The following is an 18,569-nucleotide window of genomic DNA, read 5'->3' as shown; positions in this document are numbered from 1 at the left end:
GTCCCCGCCCACTGCGCACCTGGCCCCTCCCCGCCGTCGGTTCTCGCCCAGGCCCAGGAAATTGAGTCCCTGGCGGGGAGGACGGGCAGGTGCGTCCGCGCTGCCGAGCACGAAGTCGCGGGAGGGGCACACCTCGACGACACGCTCACAGACGGGAGTTCAGACACACACTTCCTGGCTTGCGTGCGAAGCGGGATCGCAGGGCAATAATCCCTCCATCTTCCCCGGGAGGTTCCGTGCCTGCAAGATACACGGCACCCACTCGATGCCACCGGGCCGCCACTGTCTGGGCCTGGGATCTTGACCTACTTGCCTTCTGTACTTCAGGGTTTAGAGGCAGCAGCAGCAGCAGCAGCCGTCTTGGATAACTTTTGATGGATTCAGGAGGCCTGGAGACCTCTTGTGAGCAGGCACCTGCTGGAGACCTCTTGTGTGCAGGCACCTGGACATAATTTTCATTCAGTCCTGCCCGATGTCCCGACCTGGACTGCGGTGCCGACGAGGAAACCGAGGCTTAGCGGGATCCCTAATCCAAGGCCACGACGAGTGAGCCTGCTGGAATTCAAGCCAGGAGCCTGTCCCCGGGGAGCATTTGTCACAGCCTTACCCTCTTCCGGGAGGAGCCACGCTTACCCTCGTGGACCAACAATCGAATTAACATGCTGATACACACATGGGGTGAGTGACGCCCTCAAATGCTTGCAAACACACACACAACACACTCAACTCGGAATTTCAGAAGCTGCTTCTGCTGTGTGTCCTGTCGCTTGGAAGGCACAGCCCCCAGCAGCACCCATACAAAATGAGGTCTCCGATTTAAGGTGCGAGGTATGTGTGTAAACAGACTCTTGCTGGTCTGAGCTGGTTCCTTCGCTCCGCCGTGTTGATGAAGGTACCAAGCCCCCTGCCGCTTACATGGGACATAGGGAGTGAATCAGACCCGAAGTTCTGGGGGAGATAGGAAAGGATCCACGCTGCCCTAAAGGAAATAAACTAATGTGACAGCAAGGGCCACGGAAGGTAGGGGTGGGAGGGGACTTTATTGAGGATGACCCCCGAGGGCCTCTCTGAAGAAGCAGCCTTTTGACATTATCCCTGAATGAATTCTAGAAGCAGCCACACAGCATGTCCAGGTAGAGAAGGGAGGAGCCCCGAGCTTAAGAAGGCTGGAGGGTGGGGGCAGCAGGGGCCGGACTTCTGTAGGACAAGGTCAGACTGACCCATCCCAGTGCCAGGATGCAGGACTTTCAGTGCTAAAAATAGCACAGTCACAGGCAAACCAGGACGGTTGGCAACCGTAGGTAGGAGTTTGAGCTATTTCTTCCTTTCCTTTCCTTTCCTTTTCCCTTCCTTTCTTCCTTCTTCTCCCTCCTCCCCATTTTTGTTTGTTTTTGTTTTGTAAAGAGACGGGTCTCGCTCTGTTGCTCAGGCTGGAGGGCAGTGGCACGATCATAGCTCACTGCAGCGTCGACTTCCTGAGCTCAAGGAATTCTTCCACCTCGGCCTCCCAAGTAGCTGGGACTACAGGTGCACACCACCGTGCCCAGCTGATTTTGTTGTTGTTGTTAAGAGACAGGGTCTCCCTATGTTGCCCAGGCTGGTATCAAACTCCTGGGCTCAAGGGATCCTCCTGCCTTGCCCTCCCAAAGTGTTAGGATTTTAGGTATGAGCCACTGCACCCTGCCCCTTCCTCCTTTTTTAAAAGCTTTACTGAGATATAATTCACATACCATACAACTCGCTGACCTAAGGTGCATAAGTTAATGGCTTTCAGTATTTTTGGAGTTGTGTGTCCATTACCACAATACATTTTAGAACATTTCCACAACCCCTAGGTGTTTGGGTTTTGTCTTGAGAAGGGAAGAGTTTTGAGCAGGGGAAGGCGGGGAACCCTCCAGATCCTGGGGGGATGGAAGCCAGGACCGCCTCCAGCTTCTCAGCCTGACCCCTTGGGGGGACGGAGAGCTGATAGGGCCAGCCACCTCACCACTAACCCCCAAAAGATATGAAGTACTAATCCCCTATACCCCACAATAGGATCTTATTTGAAATAGGGTTATTATAGATATTAGCAGTGAGCATGAGGTCACACTGGAGTAGAGTAAGCCCCTAATACAATATCACCGGTGTCCTTGTAAGATAGTTATATGTCTACCTGATTCTGTGTAGGTGGTTGGGGGGTGGGGAAATGGGTATATGAAGACTGGGACACAGAAGGAGAATGCCATGTGACCACGGAAGCAGGGAGTGAAGAGCTGCAGTGACAAGCCAAGGACACCAAGGACGGCAGGCCACTGCCAAAAGCCAGGGAAGGGCAAGGAGGGCTCCTGAGACCTGGTTTTCAGAGGGAGCACAGCTCTGCCAACATCTTCATTTCAGGCTCTGGCCTCTGGAACGTCGGCTCAATAAATTTGTTAAAAAGAAATTTAAAAGGCTGAGCATGGTGGCTCATGCCTGTAATCCCAGCACTTTGGGAGGCCCAGGCGGGAGGATCACCTGAACCCAGGAGTTTGAGACTAGCCTGGGCAATATAGTGAGACCTCATCTCTTTATAAAAATATATAATAAAAGTCAACTTATGTTGCTTTAAGCCATCTGGTCTATGACACTTTGTTCTGGCTAGGCCTAGGAAAGGGATACACGTGCTGAGGAGGGGTCACTTCATTGGCATAGAGGGAGAGAGTGTGAACTTGGCCCTTTGTGGAACAGGGGAGCCTCGGGCAGAGGTGGTGATAGTGCAGCCCATTCATTCTGAGATGAAACTTCCACTGGTTTCCGTAAAGGCGTCTTGGGGAGCGCAGGGAAGGGGATGGGGACCTCCCCGTGGCATCCCCTGCTTGGGCACTGAGGGAAAGCCACAGCGGCTCGGGGGAAAAGGCAGGGATGTCCTCTCCCCGCCTGCCTCTGTCCCCAGGGAGTCTCACCTCCTGTTCCCACCTGGGGCTAGGGTGATAGAGGAGAGGAGATAGCTCAACCTGGCATTTGGGTGGTGTGGGAACAGGAGACCCCAGACTTTCTTGTTTTGGGGTCTGGGGCAGGCAACCAGGCTCCAGGGACAGTGGGTTGAAGGAAGGGTGGCTGGGAGACCCCTTGACTTGCTGCCAAGGAGACAGAGCTGGAGCTAGGGTGGCTGGTGGTGTCTGAGGCAGGTGCGGAGAGAGAGGGAGGGAAGGGGACTTTGACTCCAACCTCCTCTTTCTCTACCGACTGCAGGTGGCAGCTGCCCTTCCAGGAGCCAGTGGGGGAACCTGGGTGGCTGGGTGTGGACACCTGCAAGTCCTCGCCTAAGCCAGCTACCACCCTACACTGTCGGCCTCCCTTCTCCAACTGTGGGGACGCTGCTCAGGCCTTTTGTGACATCACACCCGAGAGTCCCCGGGGTCCGGTCATTGCTGCTGGGCCCAGCGAGGTCCAAGCTCAGGTCGCCCTGCCCCCTACCCCCCATGCCAGATCCAGCATCGTTGTGGGCAAACAATTATCTGGATGATCTTTATGGGGCTTAAGCTTGGGTGGGAGCAGATGGGGCATGAGCTGGGGATTTGGGGATGGGGGGAATCCACACCCCCACGTCCTGGACGTTTAAAAGGCCCTCTCTGGCACTGGGCCGGGGCAGAGGCCAGCAGAAAAGCGACCGGAGTCCAGGGACATGATGGACCAGGAAGAGAAGACGGAGGAAGGCTCAGGCCCCTGTGCCGAGGTGAGAGGGCCCTGCCCCCACCCCACCCCCAGCTCAAGGTCTCAGAGCCCGTGATTGACAAGACTAATTAGTTTGTAGGGCACCTAATTAGCGAGTGAGTCTCCTAGGACCCCCTGACCCAGTTGTGGCTGTAGAAAGGGGCTGGTGGGCTTGGCGGTCTGAGTGCCAGGCCCCAGGGCAGAGGGCAGGGCTGTCCGTATGGACCCCTATTGATGGGAGATGCTGGGACCTGGGGGTAGCTCCTGGGCCATGTTTCCCTGATTCGTGTCCCAGCTCCCAGGCCACACTCATCAGGCCCCAATCTAGGACGGCGGGACACTGGCATCGGAGCCTGTCCCTTGAGGCGGTACCACGTGAAGTGGCACTGCTGGCCAGGGCCCCTGGGGCGGGGGCCGGGATTGGGAAGGAGACTCATGTCTCATTCAGAACAGCTCTGCAGAGAGGATCGGCGGGGACCATGGTGAGAGCTGAGGAAGCGGGGACGGCAAGCCCTGGGGTCAGGGTGTGAACAGGCTGGCTGGGAAGTTTGAGGAGGGGCCCCCAAGCTGAAGGGCCAACCAGACTGAGCAGGTCTGTCCCCAGGCGGGCTCCCCAGACCAGGAGGGCTTCTTCAATTTGCTGAGCCACGTGCAGGGCGACCGGATGGAGGGGCAGCGCTGTTCACTGCAGGCCGGGCCGGGCCAGACCACCAAGAGTCGTGAGCATGGGCACGGGGGTGCCGTCCATGGCGCGTCAACGGGGTGGGAGTGCAGGGCGGGTGGTCATCTGGAGGGCCTGGGGGCACGGGGTGTGGGAGGTGGTTGTGCACCCTGAAGCATCTGCGTGGGGGTGAAGGGGTAGGGTTGGGGGCCCCCAGTCCGGCTGTGTCCTCCCAAGTCTGTGAACGTCCACGCAGAGAGCGACCTCACCCCCGAGATGGACAGCTTCATGGACATGCTGGCCAGTACCCAGGGCCGCCGCATGGATGACCAACGTGTGACAGTCAGCAGCCTGCCCGGCTTCCAGCCCGTGGGGTCCAAGGTAGGTGATGTTCTGGCGATGCCGAGGAGAAACCCGCCAGGAAGTGCTCTCCGATCCTGCCCTCCACCCCAGCCAGGAGGGAACAGGGCCTGCCCCACCTCTGTCCATCCACCGCCCTGACTTTAGATGGGAGGACCAAGGCCCAGGCAGTGGCTAGAGGGGCCCAAGGTTATACAGGGGCCATGCTAGTGTCATACCCGTGGCTGGAACTTGTGGCTCCTGCCCCCAAGTCTGAAGGTTCTGGGGAGGCCAAAGGGAGAAAATAGGACCCCTTCCTAGGAAAGTACCCCAGGGAGGAGGGCACGTAAGCTCATGCATAGGATATATACATCTGCATACTCACGTGTTGACTTTACACATACACGAAGCTTGGGTTCTGATCAAGACCCCAGCGAGGGCCCCAAGACCTGCCACCTCACACTCAAATGCCACCCTAAATGGCAGATATTGAGGGTAAACATAGACCAGTGCTCACGATGAGGTGGGACACGGTGCCTACCTGTGCCCTCTCTCCAATGTTCGCCACCTCTGGCCGGCACTGCCCTTGAGCTCTCCCCCTGGCTGACCCCTCTTCATCCACAGGACGGAGCACAGAAACGAGCTGGGACCCTCAGTCCCCAACCCCTGCTCACCCCTCAGGATCCGACCGCTCTCGGCTTCCGTCGGAACAGCAGCCCCCAGCCCCCGACACAAGCCCCCTGAGGGCCTGAGGCATCCTGGGTCTCACTCAGCCCCCAAAAACTGATAAAAGAATAAAACACTTAAATGAATAACAAGGAACTGAATATATGTATATTTCATCAGTGGAGGGGCTAGGACTCCCACTTGGAGGCCTCAGGAGTTCTGCTGGGCATCGCGAAGGAGCTTCTCCTCCCGCCGCTTCCGTAACCTCTCTTTGAATTCCTCTATCTCTTGAAGCTAGAGGTGGAGAAGCAGGTGGGACAGGAAGGGGGGAGGGGCACACACCTCAGAGCCGGGAACCCCCTCCCCCCCATCTCCCACACCCTGCCCCAGACGACGGCTTCAGGGTTCAGTGTCTTCACTGGAAGCCCCCTGCCAATTACAAAGGGGTCCGAGTGGGATCCGCTTCACTCTTCCAGGAGAAGGCAATAAGGAAACCATCTACTCCTCTGCTATCGGTTTGTTACTCATGGCTGAGAGTAAAATGTTTCTTTTTGAGACAAAGTCTCACTCTATTGCCCAGGCTGGAGTGCAGTGGCGTGATCTTGGGCTCACTGCAACCTCCGCCTCCTGGGTTCAAGTGACTCTCCTCCCTCAGCCTCCCAAGCAGCTGGAATTATAGGCGCCTGCCACCACGCCTGGCTAAGTTTTGTATTTTTGTAGACATGGGGTTTCGCCACGTTGGCCAGGCTGGTCTTGAACTCCTGACCTCAAGTGATCTACCCACCTCAGCCTCCCATGCCCTGGGATTACAAGCATAAGCCACTATGCCTGGCCTAAAATTTTCATCTAAAACCCATCCCGGATACAAGAATCCAGCCTCCTCCATCCCTCTGGCAGGAAGAAGAGATCACTTACCTTCTCAGGTGGCCACAGCTCCCTCTGTAAGGAAAAGTCACAACTGGGACACGAGCCAAAGGCCTCCAGAGCCCCACATCAGGGTAGAGTCGGCTTATGGGAGGCAGACATTGGTCCCCAGCAGACTGGTGCCCCACACCCTCTCCCACCCCTGGAATGAACCCTCCAACACTCCTCTTATGCCCACCTTGCGCTGTATGACATCGTCCTCAAACCACTCGGCCTGATTGGAAACCCAGAACATAGCCACAGGGAAAGTGAGGTAGATTATCATCTGGAATGGCAGAGGGTGGGTGAGGTGAGCTCCCCCAAGCAATGTGCAGAGGCTCCTCAGAGCCTGGGGGACCCATCCTACTGCAGAGTCTAGAAGCGCCTCGTTACGGCCGACCCAAGAACCCCAGAACTCCCACCAAGGGTACAGAAACCTCGCATCCTAAAACCTAACTCCTATAATCCAGGAGGCCTCATTCCTGAAAGTCCCCCCTGAGCTGGAGTCTTCCTCTCAAAGACAGACAGACACACAGAGGCCCCAGCTACAATCAAAAGCATCTCCTCGAGACCTCATTACCCATCCCCACTTAAGATCCCGGGAGCACCCCCAAACCCAGGAGGCGTCCCTCTTCAACTCCACTTCTCGAAGTCTAGGAATCTCCCTGTCATAGACACCCACCCATCACGAGGCTGAGAGCTCCCCCAGGATCTTAAGTCCTCCTTCTTTAGAGCCCCCTTCTCAGCTCACCCCTCTCTGAGGTCCTTACTCGGACAAGCCCTCCCGCAGCCCCCAAACCCAGAAGCCCAAATCCGAGAACCACCCCCCAACCCAGCGTCCCCTCTCCTGGATTTCCAACCAGAAAGGTTCCTCTCAAATCTTAAGAGCTTTCTCCTTGGAGCGCCCTCTTCCTTTGAAGTCCCCCCATTTCCAACCTCATCTTCAGATCCAGGAAGATCCCCTGCCAAGCCTCCCAACCCACTCCCGTGTCCACTGACCCGAAGTATCTCCAGCTTCACCCCCATCTCGTTTCTCCCGGTCAACAAAGCCACTTCCGCCCAAAGCCGACCCTCCAGCAAGACAGAAGCTCACTGGTGTTTTGCACGCTCCATTACTGAAGCTGATTGGTCAATGTGTATCCTGATGACGCATCTTCTGGCACCCCTATTCTGCTTCCGGTCGCTGGCGTCGTCGAGACGAAGTCAATAACGTGGGCCTGTCTGTCAAAGAGGATGTAACCAATAGAAAGCGGGTTTGGCTCGGAGGGGCGGGCCGTCAGTATAGACGTCATAAGCGCGCGACTCTTCGCCTGTACCTGGGCATCCAGAAAAATGGTGGTAATGGCGCGACTCTCGCGGCCCGAGCGGCCGGACCTTGTCTTCGTGAGTCCACAGAGGAGCCGGGGGTGGCCTGCTTTGGGGCATTGGGACCTGGACGCCGCAGGGGATCGGGGCCGGGTCGCCAAGGGGATTTAGGCCGAAACTGCCAGGCCAAGGGCTGGGAACCCTAACGGGCCAGAGACCGGATCGTCATGTCCGCACCGAACTGTCCAGGAGTAAAAATATGGTGTTGTATTTTAGGGTCTGAGTAGAAAACTAGTGTCGAAGGGAAGCGTCTAGCTTCCCGAACCAGGGGCGGAAATGGGGGCGTGCAGGGAATGGGAGAGGAGGGAGATCGCATAACTGAACCTTGAGAGGTGAAGACCGGTGTCTGAAGTGAAGGCGTGATTACGAGGCCAGGGTTCTGGTTTCTGGGATGAAGGCTTGATTTTCTGGATAGCGGTCTCTAGGCCTGGACTGCAGCATGACAGTTTCTGGGGTGGTGGCCAGGCTAGAAGAACCCTGGTGATGTGGAGCTTGTCAGGCGATGGCCAATGAAATACTTGCTGTCTGGAACAGAGGCGTGACATCTTCACCAGATTCTTGGTGTGCAGAGTTAAAGGCTTGGCTTCTGGTGTATAACTCCTCTTATGAGATAAAGGCCTAGCTTTTAACTTCTGGGGCAGAGCTGAGCTAGACGCTGGCTAGTGGGATCCTGGGGGCGGGGCTAGTGGCTTGGAATCTGGACCTGAGAGCCCTGGTGGCTGGGGTAAAGATCTGGTCATCTGGGCCTGGGGTGGAGATGGGTCAGATGGTGACAGTGGGAGTCTGAGGGGCCAAAGACCTGGTGTCTGGGAAGAGGCACGTTTTGAAGAAGTGGGGTCTGGTGTCCAGGACAGAGGCCTGGCATCTGGGCCAGGGCCTTGGTATCTAAGGAGTCTGACCATCTGGGGCAGAAAGCGAGTGGTGATGCGGACTCATTCCTGGCCCAGAGCCCTAAAGATTGAGAAGTCTGATGATTTGGGTTCGATTTTGGGTAGTTGAATTCTGAGGGGTAAAGGTCTGGGCCACTGTCTTGGTGTCTGGGCATCTGGTTTGGTGCCTGGGCATCTGGTGACCTGACTTTCTTGGTGGGTGGTGGGATCTAAGTAAAAGTCCGGAGTTTGGACGTGAGCCCCAGCAGTGGGATGGTGCTGCACACAGGCTCTGAGGGTAGGCCTCTCTTCTTCCCGTTCCCTGGCCCTGGCAGGAGGAAGAGGACCTCCCCTATGAGGAGGAAATCATGCGGAACCAGTTCTCTGTCAAATGCTGGCTTCGCTACATCGAGTTCAAACAGGGCGCCCCGAAGCCCAGGCTCAATCAGCTATACGAGCGTGCACTCAAGCTGCTGCCCTGCAGGTGGGAATGGCTCCAGCTGCCCTGCCCACCAGCCCCCACCCCACCTGGTCCAGTTATAACAAAACTGCTAAGTAGGTCCCGGGTGATTGCTTCGTGTTCCATCACTGACCTGTACATCCCTTGATGGGTCAGCACACCTTCTCTGATGTCCCAGTCTGTCCCTGTCATTGCTGAGACATGTCACCCCTCCCACACTTGCCAACTGGGGCAGGGCAAATGGTTCTGGGGGGGGGGTCCATAAAGCTGACTGATCAGCATCTGTCCCCTCCTATTCCCCAGCTACAAACTCTGGTACCGATACCTGAAGGCGCGTCGGGCACAGGTGAAGCATCGCTGTGTGACCGACCCCGCCTATGAAGATGTCAACAACTGTCATGAGAGGGCCTTTGTGTTCATGCACAAGGTTTGGGGCTAGGCGAGGGGATGAATCGGGAGGAGGGGCTCAGTCCATGGTGGTGGGTGGGGTGGGGACAGGGGCTGGGCTCAGCACGTTAGGGATGGGGGCTTGGATTCCTGTTGCTTCTTTGCACGGGAAGTTGGGCTGGACTCAGTCCTGGAGCTGGGGGTTTCTGGGGTCCCGCTGCATTTATGTGGAGGCCCCAGGTGTGGCTCAGCCACAGGACATCGAGTGTCTGTGGCCAGGCCATGGAGTCCGTGGCTTAGCCCCAGCCGCCTCTCCCCACACCCCCAGATGCCTCGTCTGTGGCTAGATTACTGCCAGTTCCTCATGGACCAGGGGCGCGTCACACATACCCGCCGCACCTTCGACCGTGCCCTCCGGGCACTGCCTATCACTCAGCACTCTCGAATTTGGCCCCTGTATCTGCGCTTCCTGCGCTCACACCCACTGCCTGAGACAGCTGTGCGAGGCTATCGGCGCTTCCTCAAGGTGAGCCGAGCAGGTGCGCTGGTTCCCCAGGTTAGTTTCCAGAAACGGCCTCACTGTGACACTAGCTCCGTGTAGGATGTCACCCAGCAGACGGGATGTGGGAAGAGGCTCCTGGAGATGCATGTGTTTTGTTGTCCGTGATTCACGTCTTTATTTTCCAAATAGTTTGCTCACACCAGTTTCACATTAGGCATAGTGATGGGTGCTGAGGACAGTGTGACTAAGACACTCCCTGCCTGCACGGAGCTTTTAGTCTAACTAGGAAGACAGATGCATATGAGCTGATGGCATGAACTAGAGTAAAACCACAGCCATGATAAGGGCCAGGAATAGGGGTGGGGAGAAGCAGGCAGGGTGGAGAGTGGAAGCACCAGCCGGGCGGGAGTGGGGCATGGTTTGCTCAAACTTGTAGTATCTGTTCTGTGACATTTGGATTCTAAGCTGGACCAGTCAGGACTGAGGCTAGACCCATGGGACCCAGGCTGGACACTATAGTCAAGGCTGGATCCATGTGATCAAGGCCGACCCAAAGAGGCCAAGGCTAGACCAGTCAGGACTGAGGCTGGACTAGTGGAGCCAAGGTTGGACCCATTGTGGGTTGGGGGTCAATTCTAACCTAAAAGGACCAAGGCTGGACCATTGGGGCTGAGACTGGACCACTGCAGTCAAGGCTGTGCCCTTGTGGGTCAAGGCTAACCCAAAAAGTCCACAGCTCGTCTAGTCAGGACTGAGGCTGGACCAGTGGAGCCAAGGCAGGACCCATAGAGGGTTGAGCCTAGCCCAGTGGGGCTGAGGCTAGACCAGTAGGAACTGGGCTGGACCAGTGGGGCTGAGGCTGGTTTGACAGCCATAGGGGGTTGAGCCTAACCCAGTGGGGCTGAGGCTGGTTTGACAGGGCTTGCTTTTGCCCAAGACAGTCGTAAATGGGTGGGGGTGGGGGGGCGCCCCAAAGCCACTGAATCAGGAGGTGGGCGTAGCCCTGCCACCCCACTGACTGCCTGAGGGGTGGCTCGGTCCCCAGCTGAGTCCCGAGAGTGCAGAGGAGTACATTGAGTACCTCAAGTCAAGTGACCGGCTGGATGAGGCCGCCCAGCGCCTGGCCACTGTGGTGAACGATGAGCGTTTCGTGTCCAAGGCCGGCAAGTCCAACTACCAGGTGGGCCTGCCGGGAGCCGGGAGCCGGGTGGGAGGGCCACCCCTCTCCGTGACTGAGCCTGAGACTCTCCCCCCACTGCCCCATGCCCTGCAGCTGTGGCACGAGCTGTGCGACCTCATCTCCCAGAATCCGGACAAGGTACAGTCCCTCAATGTGGACGCCATCATCCGCGGGGGCCTCACCCGCTTCACCGACCAGCTGGGCAAGCTCTGGTGTTCTCTCGCTGACTACTACATCCGCAGCGGCCACTTCGAGAAGGTGCATGCTGGCACACGGGGCTCTGGGTTCGGGGCGGGGTCTCCCTCCGACACTCGGGGACACATGTTGACACATGCACAGGCAGAAAACGTGCCATTTATGGCCAGGCGCGGTGGCTCATGCCTGTCATCCCAGCACTTTGGGAGGCCGAGGCGGTAGGATCACTTGAAGTCAGCAGTTCAAGACCAGCCTGGCCAACATGGTGAAACCCCATCTCTACTAAAAATACAAAAATTAGTCAGACATGACGGTGAGCGCCTGTAGGCTGAGGCAGGAGAATCACTTGAACTTGGGAGGTGGAGGTTGCCGTGAGCTGCGATCGCACCACTGCACTCCAGGCTGCGTGGCAGAGCGAGACTCCATCTCAAAAAAAAAAAAAAAAAGTGCCATTTGTGACAGACATGCATGTCCCTGCACATGATTGCCATCCTGGTGAGGGGAGGGGAACACTCCCGCCCGCAAGCACATCAGCCTTGGAGTCAGCCACATCCGCGTTCAGGGTTCACCCTCTGGCTGTGCGGCCTTGGCCCCACTAAGGCGGGGTGTCTTCATTTGTAAAATCAGGGTGACAGTTACTGCCTGTCACCAATCAGCTCAGTGACGCAGGCGCAGCACTGAGGAGGTACGTGGCGTGAGGGCCACTCCCTCAGGGGTTAGCTGACTATGGCTCTTTGCAGGCAGTGGAGTGGCAAGCTCAGGGGATGGCCTGGGGGCAGATGGGTGCAGAGGGGACTGGAGCCGAGAGCAGGGAGGCTCAGGAACCCAGGGAAGATAGATTGGGAGCCTCGAAAGCCAAACGGGCTGGCCGTGCTGCTGGCTGGGGGAGCTGCCAGTGCGGTGTGGGCGGCATGCGCTTCACAGCGCCCCTTCCAGGGGCACGTGTAGGCCAAGGCTGTTGGAGGCAGCAGGGCAAGACCCGTCAGGGCTGGGTAGAAAGGGGACCTGAGCTGGGGCGGGTGAGCCAGGTGGGGGACAGGCGGGCTGGGGAAGAGGGTCAGGCAAGCGAGAGGGGTGCTTTGGAGCAAATTCTGAGCCCTCGGAGGATGAGCTGAGGCGAGGGTCCCTGCAGGGTGGACCCATAGGTGCTGGGGGGTTTTTGGCCATTTATTGGGTGCCAAGTGCTTCACACATGTGTCTCAGTTGAGCCTGAGGTCACTGTGCACAAAGGGCAGTTGCCCGCTTTACTGAGGAGGTCCTGAAGCTCCCAAGATCACCCTGGCAGTGCAGGGCAGGGTGGGGGTGAGAAGGCTCCACTGAGGCTCTGTCCTGGGATCACTGCCCAGAGGTGCTGGATGGGCCCCCAGAAGGCCCCCAGGGGTTCCAGATTGGGGCTGGTACTAAGAGTGCTGCTGCCTGTCCCCTGCGTCACTTTCCTCTCACCTCCCCTTCCCTGGGTCTCCACAGGCTCGGGACGTGTACGAGGAGGCCATCCGGACGGTGATGACCGTGCGGGACTTCACACAGGTGTTTGACAGCTACGCCCAGTTCGAGGAGAGCATGATCGCCGCAAAGATGGAGACCGCCTCAGAGCTGGGGCGCGAGGAGGAGGGTGAGCCTCTGGGGGCCCCGGCTGGTGGGGAGAGAGCTGAGTGCACATTAGCGGTAGGGGTGGGACACATCTCAGGTGAGGCAGCCCCAGGAGGCTCAGCTGGGGGCCAGCAGGGAAGGAGGCTGGGTGGATGCAGGGGGTGTGGGGGTCTTGGAGGAGCCAGGAATGGGGACACGTCTCAGGCCTGGGCCAGATCCTGGCAGGGCAGGAGGGCTAGGGGAACAGTGCGGGTAGGAGGGGATATCCGCAGTACCTGGGGCTGGGGGTGGGGCTCAGGTGGACACCCGAGCTGAGTGTCTAGGGCCCAGAGCACTTGGCTGGGGGTTAGAGGGCAGTGAGGGTGGGCAGCGGAGGCGGTGACATCCGGGGACCTGCATCCTGGGTCTCTGCCCCTCACGAACATGTTCGCGGCTCCCAGATGATGTGGACCTGGAGCTACGCCTGGCCCGCTTTGAGCAGCTCATCAGCCGGCGGCCCCTGCTCCTCAACAGCGTCTTGCTGCGCCAAAACCCACACCACGTGCACGAGTGGCACAAGCGTGTCGCCCTGCACCAGGGCCGCCCCCGGGAGGTGTGTGAAGGCTGCCCCGGTCCTGCCCCTGAGGGCCACAGTTTCCTGCAGAACTGGGGAGCTACCCACGTTCACCCATAATGTCACCTCCTAGGGGCCTGACTCAGCTTAGTAGGTCCAATTCCACCCCTGTTCTTGGAGTTCTCGTCCTGCTCTAGCCCTGCCCCTCAGAGCCACAGTCCCTCCTGGCCCCGCCCCTTGGAGGGCCACAACTCTCTCTCGGTCCCGACCATTGGCAAGGACCATAGTTCCTTCCTGGCCTCTCCCGACGGGGGCCACAGCACCCTCCAGGCCCCACCCCTCAGCCACAGCTCTGCCCCGACCGTCATCTGCAGGGTCCTGAGTCCTGTATGTGACCTCCTCCCTCCTGTCCCCAGATCATCAACACCTACACAGAGGCTGTGCAGACGGTGGACCCCTTCAAGGCCACAGGCAAGCCCCACACTCTGTGGGTGGCGTTTGCCAAGTTTTATGAGGACAACGGGCAGCTGGACGATGTGAGCACCCTGTTGTGTGTGCCTGTGTGTTCATGCATGTGTGCGTGCTTGTATGTGTGTGCATGTATGTTTGTGTGCCTGTGTGTGTGCATGGATGTGTGCGTGTGTGCATGTGTGTGCGTGTGCCTGTGCATGTGCCTGTGTGTGTGTGTGCCTGTGCGTGTGCCTGTGTGTGTGTGTGCGCCTGTGTGTGTGCCTGTGCATATGCCTGTGTGTGTGCGTGTGTGCCTGTGCGTGTGCCTGTGCGTGCCTCTGTGTGTGCCTGTGCGCGTGTGCCTGTGCGTGTGCCTGTGTGTGTGTGCGTGTGCGTGTGCCTGTGTGTGTGTGCGTGTGCATGTGCCTGTGTGTTTGTGCCTGTATGTTTGTGAGCATGGTGGCCTTTCTGACCCTTGATGGTGGGGGCTGTCCAGGTGGGCAGGGTCTCAGCCTCGCCTCTGCCCGCCCCGGCAGGCCCGCGTCATCCTGGAGAAGGCCACCAAGGTGAATTTCAAGCAGGTGGATGACCTGGCAAGCGTGTGGTGTCAGTGCGGGGAGCTGGAGCTCCGACACGAGAACTACGATGAGGCCTTGCGGCTGCTGCGAGTGAGAACAGGCCCAGGCTGTGGGGTGGGGGCTGCAGATTGTACGGCAAGGGCTGGGGACAGCCCCTGAGTGCCTCCCCGGCCGCTGTCTGCCCCTGCAGAAGGCCACGGCGCTGCCTGCCCGCCGGGCCGAGTACTTTGATGGCTCAGAGCCTGTGCAGAACCGCGTGTACAAGTCGCTGAAGGTCTGGTCCATGCTCGCTGACCTGGAGGAGAGCCTCGGCACCTTCCAGGTGAGCTGCCTGTGGCTGGGGAGGGACGGGGCACCGGACTCAGCTCCAGAACCAGCTCCGACCTTTCCCATCCCCACCCCCGCAGTCCACTAAGGCCGTGTATGACCGCATCCTGGACCTGCGTATCGCGACGCCCCAGATCGTCATCAACTATGCCATGTTCCTGGAGGAGCACAAGTACTTCGAGGAGAGCTTCAAAGTGAGGGGCTGGGGCGGACCCAGAGGCCCCTGATGGCGGTGTCCCCTCCCCAGGGGTCCTCGGCAACTTACAAGTCTGCTGGGGCTTGTGTGACACAGTATACAGACTGGGTGATGTAAACAACAGAGATTCAGCTTCTCCCCGTCCTGCAGGCTGGAAGTCCAGGATTGAGGCATGGGCAGGGCTAGTTCCTCCTGAGGCCTCTCTCCTCAGCTTACAGACAGCCGCCTTCTCCCTTTGTCTTTGTGTGGCCTTCTCTGTGTGTGTGTGTCACTTTTGAAATTTCCTCTTCTTAAAAGGACATCAGGCATAATGGATTAGGAGGCCCCTAACGACCTCAGTTTAACTTAATGATCTCATCTTCAAACGAATCTACTTTCTGAGGTACTGGGGGTTAAGATTTGAGCATATGAGTGTTTTGGGGGGGCACAGTGCATTCCATAGCAGGCACAGAGTCCTACTTCCATGTGCACCCATCACTCGTGGGGAGGGTGTTGGTGCCAGTGTGTGCGGGCTTTCCCTGCCCCACTGCTCAGGAGACGGGTTGTGGGGTCCAGGGGGTGTGTTGCGTGTCGCCGTGGCAAGGCCCTGTCCCGCGGCCGGAGCAGTCATGTTTGAGTGTGTGTTTCTATGGATCGTGTGGGCGTTATACAGATACGCAAATGGGGAGGTCCTACATGCACATGCGTGCTACTGCCTGCCTCTCTGTCAGGGGGTGCAACCTCCTCCCTGGGGACAGGCAGCCAGCATCAGCAGAGCTGGGGAGCCACCCACCTTCACCCATCATGTCACCTCCTATGGGGCCAGACTGTGCTTAGCAGGTCCCATTGCACCCCTGTTCTTGGGGTTCTCACAGAGGGAGACAGTGCAGAGGACAGACCCCCACAACTGCCATTAGGGACAGGGAGGCGTGGACAGGGAAGGGCCCCAAGGGAGATCCCGGCGGGCTCCCTACAGACGTCGCCCAAGGACATCCCGGGTGCCTGGTGGTCTCTATCTGCAGATTTTCACATGTGACTCTCCCTGTGGTAACAGGCGTACGAGCGCGGCATCTCGCTGTTCAAGTGGCCCAACGTGTCCGACATCTGGAGCACCTACCTGACCAAATTCATTGCCCGCTATGGGGGCCGCAAGCTGGAGCGGGCGCGGGACCTGTTTGAACAGGCTCTGGATGGCTGCCCCCCAAAATACGCCAAGAGTGAGGCGCGCAGAGGGCTTGGGGTGGGGATTGTGGGCGGGCTGGGTTTCTGACTGGCCTCGGCTGACCATGCTCCCCTCTCCCCCCTTCCCCGCCCAGCCTTGTACCTGCTGTATGCGCAGCTGGAGGAGGAGTGGGGCCTGGCCCGGCATGCCATGGCCGTGTACGAGCGTGCCACCAGGGCCGTGGAGCCCGCCCAGCAGTACGACATGTTCAACATCTACATCAAGCGGGCGGCCGAGATCTATGGGGTCACCCACACCCGCGGCATCTACCAAAAGGCCATTGAGGTACCCACCGTGGGGGGCTGGGCCGGGGCCGGAGGTCCCTGAGCAGACGGAAGGGGTCCAGACAGGTGGGAGGGGCTGGGGAGGAGCCTTCTGGAAGCACAGGGATGGCCATGGTGTGTTGGGAGCCCCCGAGCTACCCCGGCCTCACTCCCGGCCTCCCCAACCCTGGTGTCCAGGTGCTGTCGGACGAGCATGCGCGTGAGATGTGCCTGAGATTTGCAGACATGGAGTGCAAGCTCGGGGAGATCGACCGCGCCCGGGCCATCTACAGCTTCTGCTCCCAGATCTGTGACCCCCGGGTAGGGCTGGGGGCTGTGGGGAGGGACGGGCATCAGGGTTGGGGGCTGCAGCGGAGTCAGCCAGCTCACGGGCACACACACCCACCCCTGCCCTGCTCTCCACACAGACGACCGGCGTGTTCTGGCAGACGTGGAAGGACTTCGAGGTCCGGCATGGCAACGAGGACACCATCAAGGAGATGCTGCGTATCCGGCGCAGCGTGCAGGCCACATACAACACGCAGGTCAACTTCATGGCCTCGCAGATGCTCAAGGTCTCGGGCAGTGCCACGGGCACCGGTGAGCCGTCCCAGCTGGCTGGGTCCCTCATCCAGGGCATCTCAGCCCGGCCTGACCTGGGCTTTCTGGGTCTGGGAGCCTGGGATCCTGATGGCAATCTCCTTGAGGGCTGGGCCATCACCTGGGGGACTGGGACAGTGCAGCGTCCGATGTGTGGGAGGGGCCCCCGTGGCGCTGACCCCCTGCTCCCACCCACTAGTATCTGACCTGGCCCCTGGGCAGAGCGGCATGGACGACATGAAGCTGCTGGAACAGCGGGCAGAGCAGCTGGCGGCTGAAGCGGAGCGCGACCAGCCCTTGCGCGCCCAGAGCAAGATCCTGTTCGTGAGGTGAGGGCGGATCCTCGGATGGGACAGGACTGGGACAGGTCCCGAGGGGTCCCGGGGTGGGGAACTGAGGCAGCATGGCCCCTCCCTAGGAGTGACGCCTCCCGGGAGGAGCTGGCAGAGCTGGCACAGCAGGTCAACCCTGAGGAGATCCAGCTGGGCGAGGACGAGGACGAGGACGAGATGGACCTGGAGCCCAACGGTGAGGGCCTGGCGGGGGCAGGGATGGGGGCAGGGCCGGGGCGGGCCTTGGGGAACAGGCCAACGCCAGGAGGGTGACTGGCTCCCGCCTTCCCCACAGAGGTTAGGCTGGAGCAGCAGAGCGTGCCAGCCGCAGTGTTCGGGAGCCTGAAGGAAGACTGACCTGTCCCTCCCCTATCCCCCTTCCCCACCCCCTCCCCAATACAGCTACGTTTGTATATCGTGGTCTGAGCCTCCTTCCTGCTGCCCAGGTGCCCGAGGGAGTACAGCTCAGGAGTGCCTGGCCTTGGGCCGGGATTGGCTGCTGTGGGAGGTGGGGCGGCTGGGCCCCAGGCCAGACACTGCCCGGCCTCACCCCGCAGAGCCAGTTCTGGACTCGAGAGGCCAGTCCCTCTGCTGCCTGGGGCCTTGGAGTGGGTCCTGCCCGGAAACTTCCTTGAGCCTCTGTAGCCTGGGAAGAGCGATCCAGCCCCTGGCTGCCCAGGTCTCGCCAGCCCCTGCCTCTCAGAGCCCTTCTTCTGTGGCCCCAGGCAGCTGCCGCCTCCCTGGGGTGGCACCCACTGTCTGTTCCCCACCAGGGACTGGCCCTTGCCCTCAAGTCTTGGAGTCAGGCAGGCTCTGGCCCAGCTCTGGGAAGTGATTAGTAACGCGCTTCTGTGCCTGGAGGGGGGCCAGGCGCCAGACCTTGTGCACGGCCCAGGACCAGGGCGTGGTCCTTAGTCCTAAGCCTGGGAAACCATTAGTGGGCTCTAGGCTATTAAGGGGTTTTAAGCATCAAGGGATATAATCAGATTTGTGCTTCGAATGGGTCACACAGGCTGCTGTGTGGACAGGAGGCAGCTGGGGACATGGGGAGGCCCAGGCCATTGGCTTGGACTTTGCAGGGAGGTGACAGGGCTGGAGAGAAGCAAGTGAGACAGGAGGGGAGGGCTGAGCTGGGTAGAACTGGGTGGCAGCTGGGAAGCCAGTGCCAGCCTGGGTTGCAGGGCAGGCCTTACATCTGAGGCACCCAGGCAAGGCCAAGGGGGCAACTGGATTGTCAAACACAGATCTCACAGAAACCTGGAATCGCTGGCCCAGAG

At 59.2% G+C, this 18,569-nt stretch overlaps 3 protein-coding genes across 9 annotated transcripts; 2 read left to right on the top strand and 1 right to left on the bottom strand.

Annotated features, from left to right (window-relative positions):
* Positions 1-39: 39 nt before the first annotated feature.
* PCP2 (Purkinje cell protein 2) lies at positions 40-5,500 on the top strand. 7 transcript variants are annotated; one of them, XM_054539500.1, is made up of 6 exons: positions 46-89; positions 328-678; positions 3,214-3,697; positions 4,280-4,394; positions 4,593-4,717; positions 5,300-5,495. In XM_054539500.1, exons 3-6 carry the CDS (start codon positions 3,647-3,649, stop codon positions 5,417-5,419), a joined length of 411 nt encoding a protein of 136 aa, XP_054395475.1. In that variant the 5' UTR covers positions 46-89; positions 328-678; positions 3,214-3,646; the 3' UTR covers positions 5,420-5,495. The 7 variants fall into 7 exon arrangements, with proteins under 7 accessions (XP_054395474.1, XP_024092962.1, XP_054395472.1 ...); XM_054539499.2 differs by having other exon boundaries at positions 40-678; positions 5,300-5,500; XM_024237194.3 differs by having other exon boundaries at positions 40-828.
* On the bottom strand, positions 5,484-7,416 carry LOC100456216 (protein PET100 homolog, mitochondrial). Its single transcript, XM_002828553.5, has 4 exons — positions 7,244-7,416; positions 6,444-6,530; positions 6,257-6,280; positions 5,484-5,635 (listed from the first exon to the last, which is right to left on the bottom strand). The coding sequence occupies exons 1-4, from the start codon at positions 7,268-7,270 to the stop codon at positions 5,552-5,554; spliced, it is 222 nt and encodes a 73-aa protein (XP_002828599.1). The 5' UTR covers positions 7,271-7,416; the 3' UTR covers positions 5,484-5,551.
* Positions 7,417-7,440: 24 nt separating this feature from the next.
* XAB2 (XPA binding protein 2) lies at positions 7,441-17,705 on the top strand. Its single transcript, XM_024238043.2, has 19 exons — positions 7,441-7,627; positions 8,814-8,962; positions 9,242-9,365; positions 9,654-9,851; positions 10,873-11,007; positions 11,101-11,265; positions 12,670-12,814; positions 13,233-13,384; positions 13,762-13,881; positions 14,332-14,463; positions 14,564-14,695; positions 14,781-14,894; positions 15,930-16,092; positions 16,192-16,382; positions 16,559-16,681; positions 16,789-16,960; positions 17,160-17,289; positions 17,379-17,488; positions 17,588-17,705. Exons 1-19 carry the CDS (start codon positions 7,577-7,579, stop codon positions 17,647-17,649), a joined length of 2,568 nt encoding a protein of 855 aa, XP_024093811.1. The 5' UTR covers positions 7,441-7,576; the 3' UTR covers positions 17,650-17,705.
* Positions 17,706-18,569: the final 864 nt, after the last annotated feature.

This window comes from Pongo abelii, chromosome 20 (assembly GCF_028885655.2).
Source record: "Pongo abelii isolate AG06213 chromosome 20, NHGRI_mPonAbe1-v2.0_pri, whole genome shotgun sequence".
Taxonomy (NCBI): Eukaryota; Metazoa; Chordata; class Mammalia; order Primates; family Hominidae; genus Pongo; species Pongo abelii.
The sequence above is the reverse complement of the archived record's forward strand: the minus strand, read 5'-3'. Positions and strand labels throughout refer to the sequence as shown.